Source organism: Heloderma suspectum, chromosome 3 (genome assembly GCF_057233095.1).
Source record: "Heloderma suspectum isolate Gila_16-S chromosome 3, 16-S_ref, whole genome shotgun sequence".
NCBI lineage: Eukaryota > Metazoa > Chordata > Lepidosauria > Squamata > Helodermatidae > Heloderma > Heloderma suspectum.
In genome coordinates, this window is record NC_139460.1 from 265,500,368 (window position 1) to 265,525,166 (window position 24,799).

Here is a 24,799-nt window from a genome sequence, read left to right on the forward strand (position 1 = left end):
TGCCCATTAATTTTGTGCGAAACTAGCCTGCTCCTACCTTTAAATGTTCTTAATCAATTAATGAAGTCATAGCTGTGATTGACATTTAGGAAAGTAGAGCTAGCCATGTAGACAAATAAAAAGAGTGTCCATACCCATTGTCTGGAGAAGGAACTTCCTGGTTTGTTTTAAGCCCTTTTTTGGTCTTCCGTAGTGAAGAAGTGTTTGCTACCCCATAGAAAACAATTTTAAAATCCAGGATTTTAGTGTAGGTATGATTGGGCAAAAGTCTGCCTATCCAAAAACAAAAAGTAGCAACAAAGACAGGAATTCATGGTCTTTCTAACGTAGGCCTTATTTCATACCCCACCCCCATAATTACCATGCCACTGCAAATACAGATAAAGTTAATTGATATTATGCCCATATTGCAGGGGATGGAGCTGTGACTGAGAGAGTGAAGGTTATGCCAGCCCCAAAGTAGCCCACTGTTATTATACCCATTTTGTTGGGTGGAGAGGGGAGTTAAAGTAGTGTGAGACAACCCTGCAATGTAGTCCAGTGTTATCCAGCCTTCTAGCATTTTATTTTTAAAGAAATGCAGGGGGGGGGGAGTGAAGTTGACTGTAGTGCTGGGGGGAGGGGGAGGGGGTGATTAATTGCTTTCCGACCCATAGAGGGAAAATAGGGGAATAGGGAAATAGGGAGATTCTTATGGATGGGGGATTTTTCTTGCAAAAATAGCTTGAAGAGAAAGTGTTGATCCCTCATCTTCTTGGATAGGTAACAGTGAAGCAACTTGAAGAAAGTTAGAAAATGTTTTTTTCAATATAAAATGCTTTTTAATGCATTTAGATTTGTATTTACATATTTATGTGTATATATAATTTGTATGTATATACTTTGCTGACTCTGCCTACAAAAGTTTGTAGGGATGCTCATGCTTCCACAAGGCACAAAATCAGTCCAATCCAGGTGTGTCCGTGGTCCACATATAGCTGATTGACAGTGCAATCCTATGCATGTCAACTTAGAAATAAGTCCTATTGAGTTCAATGGAACTTACTCCCAGGAAAGCGTGTATAGGATTGCAGCCTTAGGCTGCAAATCAACTCCATATCTGCCAGAAGATCTTATGTTTGGACTGCTTTTATGAAGTTTAAAAATAGCTGAAGAGTTGTAGGAGTAATGAGAGGCCCCCGGCTCCAGTATTAGCTTTTAGCTATCAGGAAAGGTCAACCATTTCTTACTTACATTTTGTACTGTCAACCTAAGCATTATTGTAATTTCCTATTGAGCAATGCTTGGTCTACAGATGTTTTAAGTTCAACATCTGGGAGCTTTGAAAGGCAGATATTAAGGAATTAAATATGGTGAATATTTTTTCTCCTTGCAGATCATAACTAGGGCAGATTGAGCTGAAATGTTGCTTAATTTAAATAGTGTTGTACCGTATGCTTGTTTATGGTTTGTGCTGTTGAAAGAACAATTTAAATTTTTTCAAATAGTGTTTTAAGAAAGTATAGTAACTCACCATTAATGGATGGTGAGCAGATATAGATGGAAAGAATGATGAACCCACTTATGGTAAATAGCAGACTAATGATTGTAAAAGAAATATATAAACATTCAAAAATAACAGTCTGTTATCAAATAAAAAGAATTCAAAGATATTTTTAAAAGAGGGGAAGAACTCAGCACAGGAATTTGGATAATGTGTTGTTCCAGCCTTGGACATTGTTGGCCAAGATGTGACATATAGGGTTAATAGAGTCTTTCAAGCATCCATAATGTAAGAGATTGTGGTGGTCCATAAAGAACAAACTAGAATGGTGGCCCACAACACAGTACCATTTAGGAATGACTGCTTTAGAGTCTAGAGGATATGAGAGAACTTTCTGTGCAGGAGGAAGACTGTTTTTGTTTAGAAAGGAAGGGCAACTTTAGATATGCACTTGTGACAAAGGGTGATAACTGGGGCCACCATTTGAAATTTCAGTAGAGAACAGGGCAAACTGATAGCAAGAGGGAATAAGATTCACAGCCAGATTCAAAGGTTTCATGCATTGTTTAGGATTACATTGGGGGGAAATGAAGAGCATTATACTTGTTACTTTTTATGCCTAATAACCAGAGGAGTTATGACATGTTGTGACATAAGTTACTATATGTAGTCTGAAATACAGGGGTGCTGCCCCCACCCTCCCTAAATGGTTCCCCTGTTCTCCCTAATTGTGTTCCTAATGAGAAAAGGAAATGTTGTGGCTACTTTGGAATGGATCAGTAGGAGTGTGTGTGGCATAGAGCATAGGGTTGTGGTCAGGATTCACAGCACTGGCATAAAGAGACTCTGGCACTGGGGGCTGTCCCTAATGCAGTAGTGATTAGAATGTTGTGGAAGGAGCATTTTCAGAGGATGCAGGTGGAGGGATGGAATTGCTGACAGCCACTTAAAGCTATTGGAGTGTGCCCACCATTCCTAATGCTGCTGCAGCTGGGAAGTGTAGTAAGCTGTGAATTACAGTAATTGCTTATAGAAGCATGAAAGGCAGAGCTGTCCAGGCCTGCCCTGCTTGTTTTGCACAGGGTGGCCTGATGCTGGCTGGTGAATGCTGAGAGTTGTAGGGCTTTTTTCTGTCTAAACATGCATAGGATTGCACCCTAAGGTGCAAGTCTTCATTTGCACTGCAGCGGCAACAACAACTATGCCGTCGACGCAATTAGACCATCCAACGAAGTTTTATACCACCCTGCAGTAACTCCTAAAACTTTACAAACAAGTTTTGTGTGATAACTGCTAAAAAAAAAGGGGGGGGGGCAGAAGCATATAAGTATTCTTAGTTATGACTATAAGCAACACTGCATGATGGCATAAGCAAAGAAAAAGCGACTAAAATTGGATGCTGTGTCCTTAAGCAACAGAACTGCTTAGAAAATTAGCGATACGTTATTTTGAAAATACTGAGGGAAATGTAATTATCACTATGAACACTGGAAGAAATTGTGAACATGCACACAAAGAGGTTGAAAGAATGACCACACATCGTAAAGAAAGAAAGCAAAAGTCTGCAAAAATTATATTCGTATAACTAGATTTGAATCTTCATGGGGCTTTTTTAAGCCTGGTCAAATAGGCTGAGTGCAAGACAAGGGCTTGAGTTATGGCTTTATGAATGAGTTATGGCTTTATATTTCCAATAAACACAGTCTGGAAATCATGCTAGCTTAAAATTATGGTAACTGCACAATATAGCAGGGCTGAAGTGTTTTAAGCCATCAGGTGTTATAAGGAAGGGAACAAAACTACTGGAATAATGATACAAATGACTATATCACTGATGGGTAGCTTTAATTATCTAGACATCTGTTGAGCATCAAGCACAGAAAAACATGAATCATCAAGGACATTCTTGAGCTATATGGAAGATAATTTAATGATGCAGAAAATAGAAGAACAAGTCAGAGAAGACATTACTCGGGTTCTTGTACTGTGCTGACATGGAGGAAATGACTGAGAAAGTGGCTATAACGGAGGAGGCTTGAAACAACTACCTAGCAATTACATGACTTCATAAGTTTATTACTATACCATAAACATACTTTTTGTCATAATGCTGGACACTGAGATCTTCATAGCATTAAGCAAGCTTGAAGGCAAGACTAGCTGTGTAACATTAGGCTTCTTCTGACAAGACTAAGTATGTTTTTGCATTCTTATTATTTAGTCATCACTTTTTCCCTTACTCCAGTTCACACCTTCCACATGCTCATCCTTGGTGTTTGTATTGATTTTCTACATTGAAATGGAAAAACTACATAGTTTATTTCAGGAAAATATGTGAGAAGGAGGCTAGGAAGAGAGATCTTTCCCACAAAAGTCATACATTTTTCAAAGATAGTCTACTAGAGGATGTTAAGGGAAACTGATACATTGCTGTTCAAAACTTATTTGAAATGTTGCTTGATGTTTCAAATTTTTTGGCACACAACATTTTTGAAGCAAAAAGTGGGTTTCCAAGGGATGGAAAGAACTTATCTTAGTGGTCTTTTGTATTTTGGAGTTTTTCTTCTTCACTGCATGCTTATTTCAGCCAGTGAACATGATGATGACACAGCACTATATAGCTAATCATATTTAGCTGTATGACAGTGTCACCAAGGGTTTGCATTGCTCTCCCTCCCCCCTGCTCTGTCTCATTGGAGATGGAAGAGGAAATGCACCCCCTTGCCAAGGAAACTGGCCCAGTATTGTGTTTCCTGCCATGCTTTCCTGGTGATTTCATTGCCCACAGCAAGACTTTTGCCCTGATCCAACTCTAGTAGTGTATCATTTCATTTGACTACCTGATGCAAAATGTGGATAGAAGTGCACATTTGGGTGTGCATCCTATTGAAAGCAATGTAGTGCAACTGGGACAATATCTACCATTTGTGTGCCCAAATACACATTTCCATTAGTAGTAGTAGTAAATATTTTAAAACTGCCCTTCATCTTTGTGGATACCAGGGTAGTGTACAATATGTGTTCACTACAAATATAAAATACATAATAAAACAGTGAAACAAAATCCTCATGATAAAACAGTTGAGGGGCAGCTAAAACAACAGAACAGACTGACCAACCACACTTAAAATTCCTGAGCAAATAAAAATGTTTTTACATGGAACTGGAAAGATGCTTCACATCAACATCCATCTTCTAACACATTCAAAATTTAATTAAAGGTGTGTGTGTGTGTGTGTGCGTATGCGCACATGCGGCCCCATGTTTGAGCTCAGTGCTAATTGCTTACAATGTCTGTGCTGGGCTGAAATTAGCTATGCATAATTCCTACTGCAAAATTCTTACTATCCATTGCAGAATTCTTACTAAGATAATTGAAATCTTGAACATAAGCAGACAGATACAGTAAGTATGTTTACTACTGAAGTTTAGTTTTTTGTTAGATGCCTTCTTGAAAAATGTGCTAGTACTGGGAAAGCGTTTGCAGGTGTGAGTAATCTTTGTTGCTTGGTGCATTTGATTTGTATTGTCACCAGATTTTTTGCTACCAGGCTTAGTTTATTACCACATTCTATTCTTTAGAGATGGTATAATTAAGAAATGATGTGCTTTATGTGGATCCCTGAGAATTAAAAACTAGCAATAACTCTGAACTCTGAATGTTTATCCTTTCTGTACTACATTTCCCACAGACACTTCTCCTTAACTTCTAGAACATTGCTCTCACTTTCTTTCCCTTTTCAACAACAACTGCTATGATATAATACATAATCAACATACAGTGGCATTTTTTTTATTTAAAGTGCCATAATAATTGCAAAGTAATGGCTCGCATTCCAAGGCTATAGTATCTTCCATAGACTTAGGAAAGTAATTGTATGAGAGAACATTTTCAGGATTCAACACTTAAGGAAAGGTGTTTGGGGTTGTTGTTGCTTTGAACTTACAGGCCTAGGATTCAGCTGTAGTTGTACTTTGATAAGCAGCTCCAGGTGGGATGTTCAGCCTCATCTGCATCTGTTGAGCATCCACAGAGGTCAGTGGGGCATTTGCATCAGCTGCAAATAAAGATACCCTGTGCTGGAGCAAGACAACAGTCTCTAAAAACTGCATATTGTATCCAGTGTGCATAAATCATTTTAGCAAGCTTCCATTTTTTCAGCTATTGTCATGGCTATTCAGGACACAGAATAATGGGCTCAAGTTACAGGAAGCCAGATTCTGGCTGAACATCAGGAAAAACTGCTTGAATGTCAGAGCAGTACAACAATGGAACCAATTACCAAGGGAGGTAGTGGGCTCTCCCACACCGGAGGCATTCAAGATGAAGCTGGACAGCCATCTGTCAGGGATGCTTGACTTAGATTCCTGTATTGAACAGGGGGTTGGACTCAGTGGTCTTATAGACCCCTTCCAACCCTACTGTTCTATGATTCTAAGCCGCTGAATGTGTGTACTTTCAATTTCTTTTGATTCATGTACAGGGGATTGGCTTGGTAATCAATGCAACAATTATATGGAGCTTGTGAACTTTTATACTGTCACTATGAAACTGGACTTGAGTGATAATCACTAAGGCTTTCAGTGTCTTCACTTATGCATCCTTCATATACAGTTTTGGAATTCTCCCGCAGGCCATGTTTGAACTGGTCACTTCAGAAGCTTCATACTACAAGAGCCTGAATTTGCTGATATATCATTTCATGGAAGATGAGCGATTGAAAAAGATTCTACATCCTTCAGAGGCTCACCTTCTCTTCTCCAATGTTCTGGATGTCATAGCAGTCAGTGAGCGGTAAATCTCTTAATGGTTATTATGAATAAGAATGAAACCTGTCAGGTCAGGAATTTCCCATCCTTTTAAAAATTTTGCTTTCCCTCAGGTGGCATTGACAGGGGTCATGCTTGTTTTCCACCTCCCTAAGTTATAATTTTAGTTACTGTTTCCCCTTTAATAATATCATAGGGGAATGTACCATTGTCCATGATTATTATACTGAAACAGCACTATTGCTGAATCCCATATAGTGAATTTATAGAATCTCTTATTTCGCACCAGAAGCAACCACATACAAAAACACAAACAGCGTAAAAAGAAGATTCCCATTCTGTTGTGAGGATGTGGCTATGCTGGGTGGAAGGCATATGCAACTATATGGGTGGCAGCATGGTGAGCTGATAACTTGGTTGGCCTCCGCCCTATCCTTACATGCCGTCCTGTCCCTCTTTTTGACTTGGTGCTGCAGGCTTGCTCAGAGGGGGCAGGACTTAGAGGTGGTCCTGAGGGAGGATGCTTTCCTCCGGGTTGCCCCAGCAGGCTATTAAAGTTCCCAGACATCCTATCCATCCTCTATAAAAAGTAGCATTGCCTAGGTATGCAGTCATTTTGTGCCCTGGTGAATGGATAGAGCAGCAACAGGAAATATGTGGCCCTCCAGATGTTGGATTTCAACTCCCATCATTCCTATGATGGCTAAGATTGATGGGAGTTGTGGTCCAGCAACAACTGGAAGGCCACACATTTCTCACCCCTGGGGTAGAGGTACCAGAAAGAAAAGGGACAGTACAATGATAGCAGCTTCATCCTTCATGTAGTGGGAAGCTTGCATTTTCACGGTGGTACACTAAGAATTCTGTTCACACACATTCTGATAACATTTTTATTAATATATGTTTTCAGTGTATGTTATGCTAGTTAGTTAATGGTGGAAGATTCAGGGCAGAGAAAGGGAAGTACTTCTTCACACAGCACAAAGTTAAAGTATGGAATTTGCTACATCACAAGATCTAGTGATGGCCACCAACTTAAACAGATTTAAAAGGTGATTAGACAAAATTATGGAGGATGCATACTAGTCACAATGGCTATACATTAGCTCCAGTATCATAGGCAGTATGCCTTTGAATACCATTTACTAGAGAACACGAGCAGGCAGGTTGTGGGCTTCCAATAGACATCTGGCTGGCCACTGTAGAATTGAATACTACACTAGATGGGCCTTTGGCCTGATCCAGCAGGGCTTTTCTTATATTCTTATTTATTTATTTATTTATTTATTTTATATTCCACCTTTCTTCCATCGTGGAACTCAAGGTGGCTAAATGCAGTTCCTAGGTGGTCCCACCTCCAGCCACTGACCAGACCCAGACCTGCTTAGCTTTAGCAAGGTAGCTATCATGTGCCTTCAGACCATGCCCTGGGACCTTATGACTAAATTAGTTTCAGATCAGTACTAATCCAAGGTAAATTTGAACTAAAAATAAGTCACAGATTTTCTGGCTTTCATTGCCTGTTTCTATTGGATTCTTTATTGCAGTTATGACATGAACGCCACAGTCACTTACATAGATGTATTTGCACGCACATTCCTGTCCTCGCTATACATATGACAGGATTCCTTCCTCACCTATACAGCTACCTTCTCTTCCTGGAAATCAGAGACATCTGGGCACATGTATACATTTGACAGGTCTAGAAGTAGAAATCAAACACTTCTAGCTACATCTACTCATTGGGAGGGGGCATAAAGCTTTATTTCATAAAAGACATTGGCAAGATGGATCATTAACTAATCAGATCTAAAAACAAGAATGCTGAAATTTCTTCAGCAAGCTCTCATTAAATTTTCCATAGTCCCCCTAAAGCAGGGTGTGCAGAACCTCAGGCCTGGGGACCAGATCCAGCCCACCTGAAGGCCAAATCCATTCCTTCAGGATTCCCCAGATGACCATGACCCCTTCCCCTGGCCCCACCTCCTTTTCCCTGACCACTGATTGTTGGGTGATTTGTCAGCTTTTGGTGAGTTTTTCCTCCATTCTAAAAGGTTGAAATGCCTCTTCTAAGGCTCAGTTACTAGCAGTAAGAGCTTTAAGCTAAAATATTCTGGCATTCTTGGCCCCAGTCCTTTTGCCTTTGACCGCAGCCACCAACTGTAATGCGACCCCTGAGAACTTCCCCAAAATGGAATTCAGCTGAAAGAGGTTCAGTATTCCTTCCCTAAAGGGTAGCATGTCTCACTGTGGGAAGCTAGACCAAGGTGAAATACCTCTTGCTGATGTTGCGCAACTTATCAACTAGACTTCTTCCATTCAAATAAAATGAAGATAACTGGATTTTCCTCAAAACCGATAGCCATGGATTAGCTTACATTCTCTGAGATACATTCCCTGAGCATTTTTGAACCAACAGTTAATGATTTCTCATGTAGTTCATAGACGTATAGAACAAAAAATTAAATCATTTTCAGCAAGCACAAACAAGAATGAACATGTTTCAGAATCTGTATTTGATCCCCCGCCCCCCAAACAAGCAAAATTTTGAAACCGAAGAAGGCTCTCTTTTAATTCTTACTTCTTTGTGTTTGTTGACTATGTCTGTTCTAGATACTGATGTCAATGATTAATTCTGGGTTTCTCATTTAGCTTCCTCTTGGATCTTGAGAAGCGGGTAGAAGAGAACATTGTAATCTCAGATGTCTGCGACATTGTATATCAGCATACTATTAACCATTTCTCAGTGTATGTAACCTATGTCTCCAACCAGACCTACCAGGAGAGAGCTTACAAGCAAGTTCTGTGAGTGTAATTATTATTCAAGTATGGTTTGCTTATTAAATCCATTCAACTACAGCACAGCAACTGAGACCAACTAGCATTCGGGAGCTGATTTTCACCAGTGTTTTAAGAACTCAGTTTTCCTGCAAAGTATAATTAGATGCTCACGCTCTGATCCCATTTCACACTAGAAAAAAGAGTTAGATAGACAACTAGTCAGAAACCTGGGGATTGGAATGGGTTCATTCCGTCACATAGCCCGCTCTGCACAATTTTTACAAAATATCACTGAAAGTATGAGCTTGTGGTGCACTGTGCTGGATGGCTGAATCCATCAGCACAAGAAGGAATCTGTCCTGCATGTCTGTCCTAATGGTTTTCTAAAGGTCAATGTCATTTTTGATGCACTTCAGTGCATATATGAGGGGCTGGATCCAGATTTATGCTAGATCACCTGTGCTGATGGAAGTAGAATTCCCTGCTCCCTCCTTCCCACAGCAGCCCCTCTAACTCCCTGAAAATGCTACACAGAGTGTCAGAAGACCCTCCTGAATGGGATGAACTGTGGTATGGCGGGCGGGGGGGAGGGTTCAGGCAGAGGGATCTTCTGCAAGCAGAGCCCTTCCTCTCCTGGAAGGTTCCTTCCTCTTGTGGAAGGCAGGTTCTGGATCCAGCCTGAGATGTGCGATCTGAACTAGGTATCTGTCTAACTTCTGCCTACACTGCAGGAAAGATTTTTCAGTGTTGGATTGTCAACCTGTTACCATTCCTGTTTCTTATGATGAAGTAGAAGCAGCTAAAAAATATACTCCATTTTCAGCATTTGTTTATTTGAACAACATTGCAATCCTATTTAAACCCTTGATTATCAAGTGGAAAGAGGCAAAATTTATTACAATAAATTGAATATTGCTGATCTATTAAATTTCTGATCTATAGTGGATGTAATACTCCTAAAATTCTCAGTTAAAACAATGCTTACTCTTTGAGTAATGACAATTATTTAACAGTGCAATCCGACACATGTTTATTCAGAAGTCCATCCCACTCATAGAATCATAGAATAGTAGAGTTGGAAGGGGCCTACAAGGCCATCGAGTCCAACCCCCTGCTCAATGCAAGAATCCAAGTCAGAGCATCCCTGACAAATGGCTGTCCAGCCTCGTCTTGAAGGCCTCCAATGTGGGAGAGCCCACCACCTCCCCAGGTAATTGGTTCCATTGTCGTATTGCTCTTACAGTCAGGAAGTTTTTCCTGATGTTCAGCCGGAATCTGGTTTCCTGTAACTTGAGCCCATTATTCTGTGTCCTGCACTCTGGGATGATCAAGAAGAGATCCTGGCCTTCTTCTCTGTGACAACCTTTCAAGTACTTGAAGAGTGCTATCATATCTCCCCTCAGTCTTCTCTTCTCACGGCTAAACATGCCCAGTTCTTTCAGTCTCTCTTCATAGGGCTTTGTTTCCAGTCCCCTGATCATCTTTGTTGCCCTCCTCTGAACCCTCTCCAGTTTGTCTGCATCCTTCTTAAAGTGTGGTGCCCAGAACTGGACACAGTACTCCAGATGAGGCCTAACCAGTGCTGAGTAGAGGGGAACTAGTACTTCCTGGGATTTGGAAGCGATGCTTCTATGAATGCAGCCCAAAATAGCATTTGCCTTTTTTGCAGCCACATCACATTGTTGGCTCATATTCAGCTTGTGATCAACAACAATTCCAAGATCCTTCTCACTTGTAGTGTGGTTGAGCCACGTATCCCCCATCTTGTAACTGTGCATTTGGTTTCTTTTTCCTAGGTGCAGAACTTGGCATTTGTCCCTATTAAATGCCATTCTGTTGTTTTCTGCCCAGCGCTCCAGTCTATCCAGATCACTTTGAATTTTGTTTCTGTCTTCCAAAGTATTAGCTATCCCTCCCAATTTTGTGTCATCTGCAAATTTGATCAGCATTCCCTGCACCACCTCCTCCAAGTCATTAATAAAAATGTTGAAGAGCACTGGGCCCAGGACTGAGCCCTGCGGTACCCCACTCGTTACCTCTCCCCAGTTTGAGAAGGTCCCATTGATAAGCACTCTTTGAGTCCGACTCTGTAGCCAACTGTGGATCCACCGGAGCGTTGTTTCATCTAGCCCACTTTGAGCTAGTTTGCTCATCAGGATATCATGCGGCACTTTGTCGAAAGCTTTGCTGAAGTCGAGGTATATGATGTCTCCAGCATTCCCACTGTCTACAAGGGAGGTTACTTGATCAAAAAATGAGATCAGATTTGTCTGGCAGGACTTGTTTTTGACAAATCCATGTTGGCTTCGAGTAATCACGGCATTGTTGTCAAGGTGCTTCCAGATGGATTGCTTTATGATCTGCTCCAGAATTTTCCCAGGGATTGATGTCAGACTGACTGGTCTGTAGTTCCCAGGTTCCTCCTTTTTACCCTTTTTGAAGATAGGGACAACGTTAGCCCTCCTCCAGTCATCTGGCACTTCCCCCGTCCTCCATGATTTCTCAAAGAGAATAGACAGCGGTTCTGAGAGTTCTTCTGCCAGTTCCTTTATGCCTCTAGGATGCAGTTCATCTGGCCCTGGAGATTTGAACTCATTCAAAGTAATGAGGTGTTGCTTGACCATATGCCTGTCGATCTCAAGTTGCAATCCTGCCCCTTCAGCCTGTACTTCTCCTTTGCCAGGGGGTCATAGACCCTCTTTTGGGAGAAGACTGAGCCAAAGTAGGAATTGAGCACCTCTGCCTTTTCTTTGTCATCTGTTATCATTTTTCCATCCTTATTTAATAGCTGAACCACCATTTCTTTCCTCTGCCTTTTACTATGCACGTAGCTGAAGAAAGCCTTTTTGTTGTTTTTAACATCCCTCGCTAACCTCACCTCATTCTCATCTGTAGCCTTCCTGACGCCATCCCTGCAATTCTGTGCTATCTGCCTGTACTCTTCCTTTGTTACTTGGCCTTCTTTCCACTTCCTATATGTGTCCTTTTTTTGTTTTCAGGACATCCCTAAGCTTTTTGTGAAGCCACATTGGCTTCTTCTGTTGTCTTCCACCTTTTCTTCTTGTTGGAATTGCGTGTGATTGTGCCTTGAGAATTTCCTTTTTTAAAAGCTCCCACCCATCTTGGACTCCTTTTCTCGCTAGCATCGCTTGCCATGGGACCTTACTGATCATTGTTCTGAGTTTATGAAAATCAGCTTTCCTAAAATCCAGGGTACGCGTTTGACTACACTCGGCTTTTGCTTCCCTTAGAACCAAGAACTCAAGTACAACATGGTCGCTTTCCCCCAGAGTTCCTGTAACTGCTACTTTATCCACTAAGTCATCTCTGTTGGTTAGGATCAAGTCAAGGATAGCCGATCCTCTAGTTCCTTCCTCTACTTTCTGTACGAGGAAGTTATCCGCCACACAAGTCAGGAATTTCCTGGAGGGGGCATGTTTTGCAGAATTTGTCTCCCAACAAATATCAGGGAAATTGAAGTCCCCCGTTACTACTATATCATGCTTCCTTAAAACATTGGCTATTTGCTTTTCAAAAGTTTCATCCTCGTCTTCTCCTTGATTGGGTGGCCGGTAGTAGACTCTGACCACCAGGTTCCTTTTATTCTTTGCTCCATTTATTTCAACCCAGATGCTCTTGATGGGGCTACCAAGCTCCTCCTCCTGTATTTCTGTGCAGAGATATGTATTTTTCACATACAGTGCAACCCCACCTCCCTTTCTGTTCCTCCTGTTCTTTTTGAACAAGTTATATCCTTCAATTGCTGTATTCCAGTCATGAGAGTCATCCCACCAAGTCTCAGTTATACCTATCAAGTCATAATTTCCCTCTTGTATTAAGAGTTCAAGTTCGTTCTGTTTGTTTCCGATACTCTGGGCATTAGTATATAGACATCGAAGACCATGTGCTTCATAGTCTGGCTTTCTTCCTACATGTGTCTGAAGACTATTATTGGGCACTATCAGAGCTGTTCTCTCCATTGCAGTGCATGCGCCTATGTCCATTGTTACCCCCAACATTACATCTCCCTTCCCCGTAGGATTCAGTTTAAAGCCCTCCTGATGAAGTTCTTCATGCTGTGGCCAAACACATTCTTCCCATCCTTTGTGAGGTGCAACCCATCCCTAGCCAACAGCCCATCTTCCAGGAAGTATAGCCCGTGGTCCCAGAATCCAAATCTCTCTCATCGGCACCACCTTCGTAGCCAGTCATTCACCCAGAGTATTTTTCGTTCCCTTTCTATCCCTCTTCTAACTACTGGAAGGATGGATGAGAAAACTGTCTGGGCCCCAAAGTTCTTGAGTTTCCTTCCCAAAGCTTCAAAGTCTGACGTGATCTCTTCGTAGCTCCGCTTGGCAGTATCATTTGTTCCCACATGGATGAGAAGAAAGGGATACCTGTCAGTGGGCTTTATGAGTGCAGGCAACCTTTCAGTCACATCTCTAATCTGTCCTCCCGGGAGACAACATACCTGGCGAGTCCATGGGTCTTCGCGACATACTTGGGTCTCGATCCCACGCAGCAAGGAGTCTCCCACTACTACCACTCTTCTCTTCTTCTTCTTGTAGGCCTGGGTTTCATCGCCTCTGTTTGACTGACCTTTAGCCTCTTGCTCACTCTCATGCAGGTTCCCCTGTGATTCTTCCTCTGCAGGCTGTCCTCCAGTCTCATCCGCGAGTACCTGGAATCGGTTCCACAGCTCCACTGCTTCCACTGGTGCAGAGTGGCGTCTAGTTCTTCTTCTCCTAACTGTCACCCTTTTCCAAGGAGTATCCTCTATTCCATTTTTCTTCACCTCAGCATTTCCCACTGCCTCATCTTGCTGTTGCTCTTCAAGCTTCTGGTCTTCCCTTTGCTGCTGTAGTTCCCCCATTCTGTCCAAGAACTCTTCGTGTTCTCTTATTCCCCGGAGGGTCGACAGTCGCCGCTCCAGTCCACTTACTTTTTCCTCCAGCAGCGTGATCAACTTGCACTTGTTGCAGGTGTAGGCAACAAGTGCCTACTGTTCTCAGGCAAGAAAACAAACATTGCACACACCTTGCAGGTCACCACCACTGGAGAGTCTTGTCCTTCCATAGCCTCTTTTCCCTTTTTGTGTCTAGCTTTGTGATTGTTCTAGACTAGCCTGTGTCTGCTCCTCTACTCAGTAGAGGTTAAAAGCAGAGTCCCACTGGTGTGAAAGTGTGTGTTACAAGACAAATAAATGGAAAAAAGTTAGTTAAAATAAAAAATAAAAATAATTTAAAAAATGTTAGGGGCCTCCCCCTTGACCTCCCCTGCCGAACTCCCCTGGCCAACTCCTGTTTGCTTCCCCTGTCCGCTCGCTCTGTTCGCTCGCTCTCTGGGAGCTTGCCTGCTTCTGTAGTCCCTGGACCAGCTGGAGCAGCTTGCACTGGAACAGCACTCTGTTCACTGGGGCTTACTCCCTAGGATGTGTGTTTAGGATTACAGTCTAAAAGTCACATTTCTCCATCTGTTATACTCCTGCATCAAAAGCAGAATCTGGTTTTAGTTGTTTCCTCAATTATATTTTAATATGCATTTTGCAAGACAATGTCATGTAGTTTAGTTGCAATATGGTAGAATATTTTTTTTCAAGTCAGCTTTGGATAATCTCTACAGCATTCCCATATCTGAGAAATAGTTATTTTAACAATGCTTAGAACACAATGGGAATATATCATTTACGTCCAAAAAAATTAAGAAGCCACCTTATTGGATGCTTTTGTAGTCTTCCAAATTTAAATTTAACTATAATTTGCTGGATTTAAATATATGTGGTCTGCTAGGCTTTCTAACGAGATTTCTCAATGCAACTGTCTGAATTTGTTGGGGGCCTTTGTAAGGGAGAAGCGATTGGACAGTTTGCAAAAATGTTAAGATAAAAACATTTAGAGAAGGATAATGAAAACTGGGAAACATTTAGCTGCTTGAACACATAGAGGAGCTTCTTGTCAAGTGCTTTAAAAGCAGGCGTTTGTATCAGTATTCTTTAGAGATCTGTAATGACAAGGGATGGATATTAAAGTTGCCTTCAGCTGAAGAAATAGTTCTCACGTAGGAATGACACATTCAGGAAATTACATAGACAACACTGGAAAGAGCGTTGAGGTAGAAGTTAGTAAATAAGATCAAACACAATCTTACAGTTAGCATAGTGCAGTACTTCAGCCCTTTTTCATCAGCTTCTGATCAAGATGCACTGATTTTCAAATTGTGAGTGTGAGAGGCACCAAACCCCTATTAGAAGACAAGCAGGACTTCCCCTGGGTTCCTTATTATCCCTCCAACTGAAGTTGCCCCAATAACAGAGTGCAAAGCAACAACAGAAGAGGAAAATGGAGTCAGCATGAACTGTTTCAGAAAAAGCTAAAGTGGAATTTGGTTCAGTCTTTTCTCAGTCATGTATGTGGTGCATAATCATGCTCCTGTTCCCAATTCCAGGGCTCATTCAAAGGCCTACTGTTAGTTCCGTGCCTTCTTTCCTCTGCCTTAGAAAAGCATTTTGCATGGCTTTGCTGGCTTGGGCTGCACCAGGAACAGCATCCACTATGTCAGTCCTTGAGCTGGAGTTAGGTCCTGGCTTGAGTTGTCTTCTTCTCATGCTGATGCTTGGACTAGTGCACTTGATCCTATGAGCTCTGTTCCTTTTAATAATCTCTTTAATAATTTTATTCCAGAGGTTTCCACATATTATACACTAGTTGAGAACAGAACAGTTTCCTCGCATTGGCACCCTTTTACTCAACGAGGAACCCAATAATGTGAGCTTCCTTGCAGCATAAACAAAAGATTATGTGCTGTTTTTCTGTAGTGCTCAATTTGCACTAGCAGAATTCTCACTCCTGAAGACCCTGGCAGATCTTCAGTAGTTTCCCTCCTATGGCAGATGAGTTTTTCATCCTGTCATTTCCAGCTAGGTCTAGCTTGGTTAAATCACTGTATGGAAGGCCTTGTTCCTATGACTATATGTATTTCACCTTACCATAAAAATCTAACTGTGTAAAGATGTATAATTATGCCTCTGACTCATCTACTTGGACACACACCCCATTCACGCACACCCACACACACAGCATATGCTGCTAAGAATGTATGTGCTACACATGTGAAACCATTACTCTGGCTTGCACATTAAAAGCCTATTTTTCCCTTCCCAGACACTATAAATAGACCCAACCTTAAACCCAAATTCATTTGGTGCTAATATTTTTTTCAAAAATTTTCAGAGCCAAATAACCATAGTGTCATGGAATAAAGGACCCACATAAAGCAGGTCAGTTACTCACACAGGTTTAAAATATATGGAAATAACAAACACCACTCTCCATCTGTCTCTGTTGTCAGCCAGGACAAGCCAGCTTTCCGGGAGGTAATCACACAATTGGAACTGGATCCGAAATGCAAAGGCCTGCCTTTCTCATCTTTCCTGATTTTGCCTTTTCAAAGGATCACTAGGCTGAAGCTGCTGGTGCAGGTACAACAACGCATTGAACTCTGCTGGTATCCTTTACTTGAGCACCACCCTACCATGTCCACGGTTGAGTAGCTGAGACTGAAGAACTTTAATGGGGAAGGAAAAGCCATGGAGGAACATTCCTTGGGGCCGGGGGGAATAGATCACTAAACAGCCTATAATATAATGACAAAAAAGTGATGCTAACTTCTCTCCCCTTTCTTACACATGAGCGAACAGACCTGGATGTGTACAGGTTTGAATAGCCTTTAGTTCGATATAATGAAGCCTTCAAGCAAACTTATCAGCTGCCAGAATTTGATGCATTGTGCCCGCCCCGTCTGAGTGGAGCCTTGCCTGCTGACACCCCTAGGCATGGCCCTTGCCATGGTGCACCCCATAGCCCCCTGAGGCCCCGCTGAGGGAGGGATCTGTCTACTCCATTCCCGGTGGGGGGCGGGACTGCCCCACAGCAGGAGAGAGGGGCATGTGTATAATTGTGTCCCTCATCCTACTAATCTCCCCTGGCTTCAAAGTGTATGGACTGCAAAACGATGTGCTGGTTGTGAAAGTCTGCCCCTAGTGGCTGAAATTGTTACTGCAGACTTCCATCTCATGGCACATTTAAATTAATGCATTTAAAAAACAAAATAACCCTAAGATACTTGTATCCTCTTGGTGTGCACACCTCTACGTTCCCCTTTATTTCAAGTGTCTAGGTGTCTAGGTGTCATGGTATTGGCACTATGGCACTGATGGACGGACAGCCAGCCAGACATACACACATCTTCTGTTATTATTATAGATATATTCAAGTAGAACCTGTTTAACAACATTATCGACCTACCATCTCTCAACTTTCTCTAGTATGAACTAGGTATAGAAGTTAATAACTTCCTTCCTGTTTCTTCCTGTGCAGAATATCCTGAAGAAAGTGGAAGAAAAATCTGAACGTGAAATCACTGCCCTCGAAGCTCACAAGGAACTGGAAACAGTAAGTCTAGGCTACCTTACGTTTGTCAGAATGTTTAGGTTTTTCACATGCTTTTCTGGAGCAATTCAATTAACCTAAATGCGGTAAAAGTAAGGAAAGTAGCTGAGGTTGTATTACTATAAAATTATTCTCTCCCTTGATTCTTGCTTTAAAGCAAACTATTGTAACCAGTGTCTGAACAGGCATTTCGTTTATTATATTTCTATACCATCCCATAGCCGAAGCTCTCTGGGCAGTTCACAAAAATGAAATACAATTAAAAATATATTATACAAAGTTCAAAACCATTTACATAAAAACATATAAACAGATAGCACACACACAGACAACATATATCTAAAAACAATTTTTAAACAATCAACCAAAGACAATCCAGGACCTGATTAAAAACTCATCATATGCTGCTGAATGCCTGAGAGAAGAGGGCAGTTTTAACCTGGCACCAAAAAGATGACTATGTCGGTGCCAGGCGAACCTTGTTGGGGATATTGTTCCATAATTGGGGGGCCACCACCAAGAAGGCCCTCTGAATAGGTCAGCATTGCTGAGCAGGAATTTACTTTGCAATCCTAATCCCACAATGTTGATGGCTGGTGGGTGTTAAGAGGTAATGGAGGTGGCCCTCTGTCAGCAGAGAGAAGCTTCACTGATGGGATGGGGGGTGCTCTGCCATGGCAGAGGCCCCTAGTGTGCCCAAGCAGGCAGAAAGCCCCCAAATGAGGTGTTTTGTGGGTGGTCCAGGCATGGGGCACTGGCAGCTTTGGATCCACTGCTTCTAATGCCCCACAGTTCCCCCGAGGGGCCTCATCTTCCATCCTGGCCAGCATGAGCCAGCAGCGCTTGGGATTTGGTGGTGTACCTGCTGCTCTGTCCCTCCCTGGGCCCTTTGGATTGCTCTGTTCATGTTTAACTGTATGCACATTTTCAGTGTTTGATAAGAAGGCCTTTGGAGAAAAGAGTTTCTATAGACAAGTTGCCTCAGACTTCAGAGTGCAAAAGCTTTTGTCAGACACTTGAAGGTGATGGAATCCATGGAGAGCCGTAACTTAATTAGCTGCTACCTGAAGCAGACTGTTAGTAGGTCAGGTTTCATCCAGAACTGCAGATTTATTTTTCTGACCCAAAATTGCATGGGTCATGAGATGCCTTTTTACGAGTGCTTCAGCTCATTTTGAGCTCCCCTTGTAAAAGGCCTCTGAGCATGTGTGCTGCCTACCTAATTACATATTTTTGGGCCACGCCAAAGTACAATATGCTTTTTAACATTAAGCTGAACCAGGGGAGTATGAGTGCACCTGCCTTCCCTGTCCACATAGTGTAGCCCTGCCTCCATTGTCCCTGCCCACCCATGTGGAGACAGAAGGTCTGCATACACCATACACATGTAGGCCAAAATTGCACGGTCAATTCCATGGAAAAAATCTGGTAATCCATGGCACAATGTTTGGCCTATACAGAGGTAGGCACAGATATTCTGTTCTCAGGTAGACGTACAGAGCAGGAAAGGCACGCTGGGTGGGTAGGAAGGGCATTTGCATTCCCCTCCACATGGTGGGCTGGGTCAGAATAAAGATTATCTCATCGGGCCCAACATGCAAAGTATATTGCACTTTGGCTTACGGTACCCAAAATGTAGTTGGAAAGGCAGCGCACAAAGATGAACACCTGTTATCCTTCATGCAAGAGGTTAAGTATCATCTATTCTCTGGAGGTTCTGTGGTGGGCCAGACTTAAGAGTTTTGGGAAGCACCTCCTCTGGTAATCGTGGTCTGTCTGCAAGAAATAATGCTATAAAGTGAAGGGACTTCCTCTCTGACCCCAGACTGGCCCTGCCTTGGTAGCAGAAGGAGGGCTACTGCAAAGCAGGTCTCCAATTTCTTCACACCAAGCAAAACAAAACCTAGACATCTCTCTCCCCACCTCCTCTAGACAGGGAATGGAACACCCTTGGCCTATCTGGGCAGTGAGGTTTTGGAGCAGTCTCTTTTTCCCTACCTGCCCCTGCCTCCCATGAGACATCAGCGCTTCATGGACATCCAGTGGTCCCACAGCTTCATTTCCCCCCACTTCCTGCTGGTCTGAGAAAAGACAAGGACAGAGAGAGAGAGAGAGAGAGAGAGAAGGACATCAGTGGGGAATTCATGGAACCAAATCCTCCTGCTGCCTCAGCTTTTCCTCCCCACCCTAATCAGGACAGGAGCGAAGAGGATGCTATGCAGATGCAGCCCAACTTCATGAAGAGTGGCATGACTATAGATCTACTGCCGCTGCAACATGAGCTCCCACTTGCCATTCTCTCCATGGCCTTGGAGTACAGTGAGCAAGGAGAGACACATTCTCACCACTAGGGAAGTTAGCCTCACTGTGACACAGTTGGCCCTTCCATCCAGGCCTCATTACAATTATACAAAGCAGTTATGGAGGCAGGCCCCAGAGCATGGGCTCAGTGAGAACTGAGGGATCTGTAAGGGTGATGACCTGGATCTATAAGGGGATGATCCAGATATCTGGGGAGAGGTAGCTCAGGAAAATCTCCTTGACTGGGCTAGAAAATCTGTTTTCAAAGGAGTCCAGAAATTGTCCAAGCCCAAGTCAGGAAATACCTTGGTGGGGATAAGGGGGAGACCTGGAAATTCAAATACAGTGGCAAAACGGTACAAGAAAAGGAAGCAAATCTAAGTGTTCTCATTCCAGCAGCTGATGTAATTGCTTGAGCAGCAGGGCGATATCCAGACAAAGATCAATTTCCAGAGCTCTCTCCTAACCTTGAGCCAGAAAAGTACCAGATCTCCTTTGACAACTGACCCAGTAACCAAGGAGGGGAACACCAGAGCTCAAGCTCCAATGCATAAAAAATCCCGAAGGGCCAGTCATCACTGTAGCCCCCTTCTTTTCCTTAAATTGCATCAGACCAATCTGACTGCTTTTCTAAATCCAGTCAGGTATCGCTCTCTAAGGAGAGGCAGATCTTGGTCATGAACATCTGCTCTCCCCAAACATGTTCTCTAAGCTCCTTCCCAAGGTCCTTAGGGTGCTGGAGTTGAAGGAGGAATGTAAGGAAAGAGACAGCTCTGCAGGGGGTCTTTGAAAAGGGAACAAGGCTGTCTTCTCCCAAAGAGACAATAAGCAATCCTCCATTCCCCTTCCAGGGGTTTTCAGCAGACTCATCCAGAAGGAATGGGCTATGCTCACAAACAGTCCTACCCTCCAATCCTAATGGCCTGTACAAAGACCAAAGTGACAAGTGCATAGATGTATCCCTATGCCACCATCTCGAGGCCTCTACTTTAGCACTCAGAGCTTCCCTCACAAACTCCCTCATCTGCAGGGCCGTCTTCCTACAAGCCAAGAATTTAGCCTCAGCTAGATTCCTCTTCAGTGAGAGTCCTCCCAAGGAAACCAAAGATGAGCAACACAAGATTGCCCTCTTAACCTCCTTCCTCACAGACTCTTCACAGGGTGCCATTCAATTCTCAGTTCCAGCTATGGCTGTGAACATCACAGCACATAGGAATACTTGACTACATCACTGGGAGGTGGACCCAGGATCTCAGACCCATCTCCAGGACCCGTAAAGCTTTTTATAGAGACATTGGATACAATCCTCATAGAAATGAAGGATAAGAAAAAGAAAATCTCTTCCAGCATGAAAGAAGGAAGAGAAGGCCCCCAACAGGATTCAGTGCCTCCTGTAGCTTCAGTTATGCTGTATGCCATAACTGTGAATCTCTAATGAAATAGTGTGTTATTATTACTCCTACCAAATTCAGTGTATGGAGTTAAATGAACATAATGACCCCACAGGTGATGCCACGCTCAATGTGATACTGTCATAACATCATATTTTGCTCTACTATCTGACAGAGAACCCTCAAAAATATGTAAAGGTGCATGCAAAAAGCCGCCTTACAAGAGCAGAGAGATTGACTGCTCTTGTAAGTAAAATTTTACGATACTAAAAATGCATGTTTAAACTTCATTCCAAAATGGTTCTGTAGATCAGTCTCAGCATCAGCAGGACTGGCATCTTAACGGTAAACATTTCACTTTAAAGGAAGTCTCAGAGATTTCAATGGACCATATTTCTTAGCAAAGCATATTGAGACTTGTAACCTAAAAAGGCTTACACAGAAATATTTTTGTTTAAATGGGACAAGCCACTCATTCCCGCATTTGTGATGTGTGTTTTCCTAGAGAAATTATGGCTTTTAATCAATCGCTGCCCAACCATTTTATAATATGTGAAACTCTAACAGCTGTCCAATGAAGGAGCATTTAAACACGTGTCACACCTGTAGTGGTATAGTCCAGGAAAAACCTTTCCAATCCTTGGTGAATCAATTTGTGGAAACCTGTGTTCACATCAGAGAGAAATCTGGCTCTGAAAAATGAAAGCAATTGGGACAATGCAGACAGTGGAGGGAGAGGGCCTTAGTGGATCTTGAACACCCAACCCTGTCCCACACTCAGGATGGGCTAGTATCTGCACCCTGAGAAGGTGGCTCAGGCCTGCAGGCACTGACCCAGTTTGCGTGACATGCTGGGCTCATTGGGGGTAGTTTAATCTACGATGAGCTATGGTGTGTGCCGGGAAACATTTTGAATGTGCCTGATCAGGGCGATCAGGGGGTTGCTGTGTTGTGCAAAGCTGGCCACCGTGGCTTATTTGAGAGTTAAACAACCTTTGTACAAACCTTGGTTTTTAGCGGGGTTATGTGAGGGTTGTTTAGCCCTCAAATAACCCAAGGTGTCTGGATTCGTATGACATGGCAACCCCCCCCCCATTTCCCTAATTGGGGGTTGCTTATTCAAAATATTGCTCAGCACACACTGCAGCTCACTGTGGGTTGAAGCACACCCAGTGTGTCATGTGAATCAGGCCATTGACATCTGACATCCTCTGTTTAAGGCCAGTCTCTGACCAACCAGGGGACAAACTAAGTATTACCAAACCAAAACTCCTGTGATGCTTGCTTGTTTTTTATTAAGAGTTAGTCCCTGTTTCCCTCCATCTGTGTGTCTCCCCTTCTCCCAGCAGGGGTACAAGTGGCTTGATTTCCTTCATATTAATTGTGGCTTTAGCTCCAAATCATAACCCTGGGTCAAGGAATCCTAATTCTGAAGCACTGTCATTTCTTTTCTTCCAGGTGGTGAAGGCATGTAATGAAGGTGTTAGAAAGATGAGCCGTACGGAACAGATGATCAGCATCCAGAAGAAGTTAGAATTTAAGATCAAGGTATAAGTATAGGTTGGTAAATCCTGAGGAGAGGGAACAGACATCTGCCATAGAGCAAAATAATGGAATAAATTTAGCACAAACTTTGTCCATAATTACCTTAGTCAGTAATCTAATTTAGTATTAGACAGAACAGCCCTAGTTTTGATACTACATGTCAGAGTTCAGTTTTCCAGGCTTCTTTTACCACTATTAAGGACACAAATGTCACCACAATTTCTTTTTCCATCACCTGAGCTTCCAGATGAAGCTCTTATTATGCAATCACCCTGCCTCAAACATGGAATTTTATGGAGGTTCCATATGTTGACATCCCCCATCTATTGCTTCTTCCATCTTATTGCAAAAAAATCCATAATGGAGGGAAGATGGAATAGCTGGACAATTTCTTTTGGTTGGTAGTGCTAAAGAGCCTTCTGTCTGGAAGCACTGCGATACATGTAGAATGTGAATAGGGTGTAACAGATTATATGCGTGAAATAGGCTCCAACAGTCCCTTGTGTTGTCTGTATCCCTTAGCGCTGACTAATATAATTTTACATTAATTTGATTGTAAAATTTTATGGAATATATATGAGAAAAAAGAAAACACGGTTACACGAAAACCTTAGAAGAATGAAGAACAAGGGAAAATAATAACTTTTTATAACAAAATAGAATATACAGTTAATTCTTATCTTTAGGCTTTTCATTAAACAGCACCCAGTGTTTCACAAAATTATCTGCTTGGCACGCCTCCCATAGTTTAATATAATTTGTCACTTTTGTCAATCTCAGCTATCTGCAGATCCTCTCCAAATAGCTTTTAAGCTTAAGTGTAGCTGTCTTTTTGCAGTTCTCTGCCAAATTAATTCTGGCTATGCAGAGAAGGTCTGGAATAAGTTCAGCGTCACATTTCTGTCATTCCCTTCAAGTCACAAAGAACATTAAAAGGTCTAATGGTAATTCGTAGAGTTGGATCCAGATGTAGGGTGCAATCCTGTCTTTGGTCAGAGCACTCTAACATTTTGAAAACCCTGCCAGGCTCCTCCCAGCAGGGCACAAGTGAGAGAGGAGCACCATTTACTGCTAATCCTCTTGGGGTTTTCTTGTTTGGGGGTGGAGTGGGGTGGGGGGTTGCACTATAACACAGATGGACACACACCCTCATTGTTATTGTTATTCTGCTTGATCCTTACCTTGCTTGTCCTCCATTTCTATCTCCTCAAGGCTACACAGTGTTTCTTCTATCAAATAGCCTCCATTGATCCTTTCCATTCAGTTTTCTTCTTCATAGTTGTTTGCCACTGTCTCATTGTCTCCTCATTTTCTCCCGCTTCTCTTGATCTTTCTTCTGGCTCCTTCAAATGTACTACTTGTGTGCTTGACATGGTTCCTTTGTTTTTATACTAAATTGCTGCTTTGCGCTATCCTCTTTTGTATATTTTTAATCTCTTTCCTACTGTGATTTTCCTGTTTCTAAAAAAAAAAGTCATTGTTCGGATATTCTTTGTCTAGTTAAAAACTGAGTTCAGGACTCTCTCTCTCTCTCTCTCATATATTTCTGATTTCTCTGTTTCATTTGTGCCTGTTGCTGGTATCACTAATGTTATTGCTCAGAATGTAGAGTTTTATCTGATTCTTGCCTTTCCTTTAATTTCATATTTCTTCTATTGCCAAAACATGTCACTATCAACTTTATAACCTGTCTAAAATTTATTATTTCCCCTTCTGTTGATTTGTCTCATTCTTTAGTTAATTCTTTAGCTTTATCTTATTTGTATTACTATACTTCTTACTCATTGGTTTACATGGGGCCTATCTGAGGCCCTTTATTTCAGTTTTTCGGCTTGACTCCAGTGGTTGCCTTGTACCACTGGAACAGACACAGATTTTCCTCCTCCCTGTGCAGGGGTTGCTCCATTTGCTTTAGAGGCTTGGGGATCCCCCCCCAGAGAAGGTTTGGGGCACAGGAGGGAGGAGGGGATGAGAAAGTCTGCTTGCAGGACATTGGATTTAAGTCTTAATTTGGCTGCTCAGCTTAACGCCTCTGCTTGGAAATGTGATCACATTACTCCTTTATTGCTCTCTCTTCATTG

The 24,799-nt window shown here is 42.4% G+C and overlaps 1 protein-coding gene across 1 annotated transcript in view; it reads left to right on the forward strand.

Annotated features, from left to right (window-relative positions):
• The window catches only part of NGEF (neuronal guanine nucleotide exchange factor), a 90,362-nt gene that overhangs the window by 53,199 nt on the left and 12,364 nt on the right, over positions 1-24,799 (forward strand). The window contains exons 7-11 of the mRNA XM_084846790.1: positions 6,118-6,278; positions 8,906-9,058; positions 16,382-16,511; positions 17,410-17,484; positions 22,632-22,721. Of these exons, the coding sequence (XP_084702916.1) occupies positions 6,118-6,278; positions 8,906-9,058; positions 16,382-16,511; positions 17,410-17,484; positions 22,632-22,721 (609 nt within the window). The remainder of the gene's footprint in view (positions 1-6,117; positions 6,279-8,905; positions 9,059-16,381; positions 16,512-17,409; positions 17,485-22,631; positions 22,722-24,799) is intronic.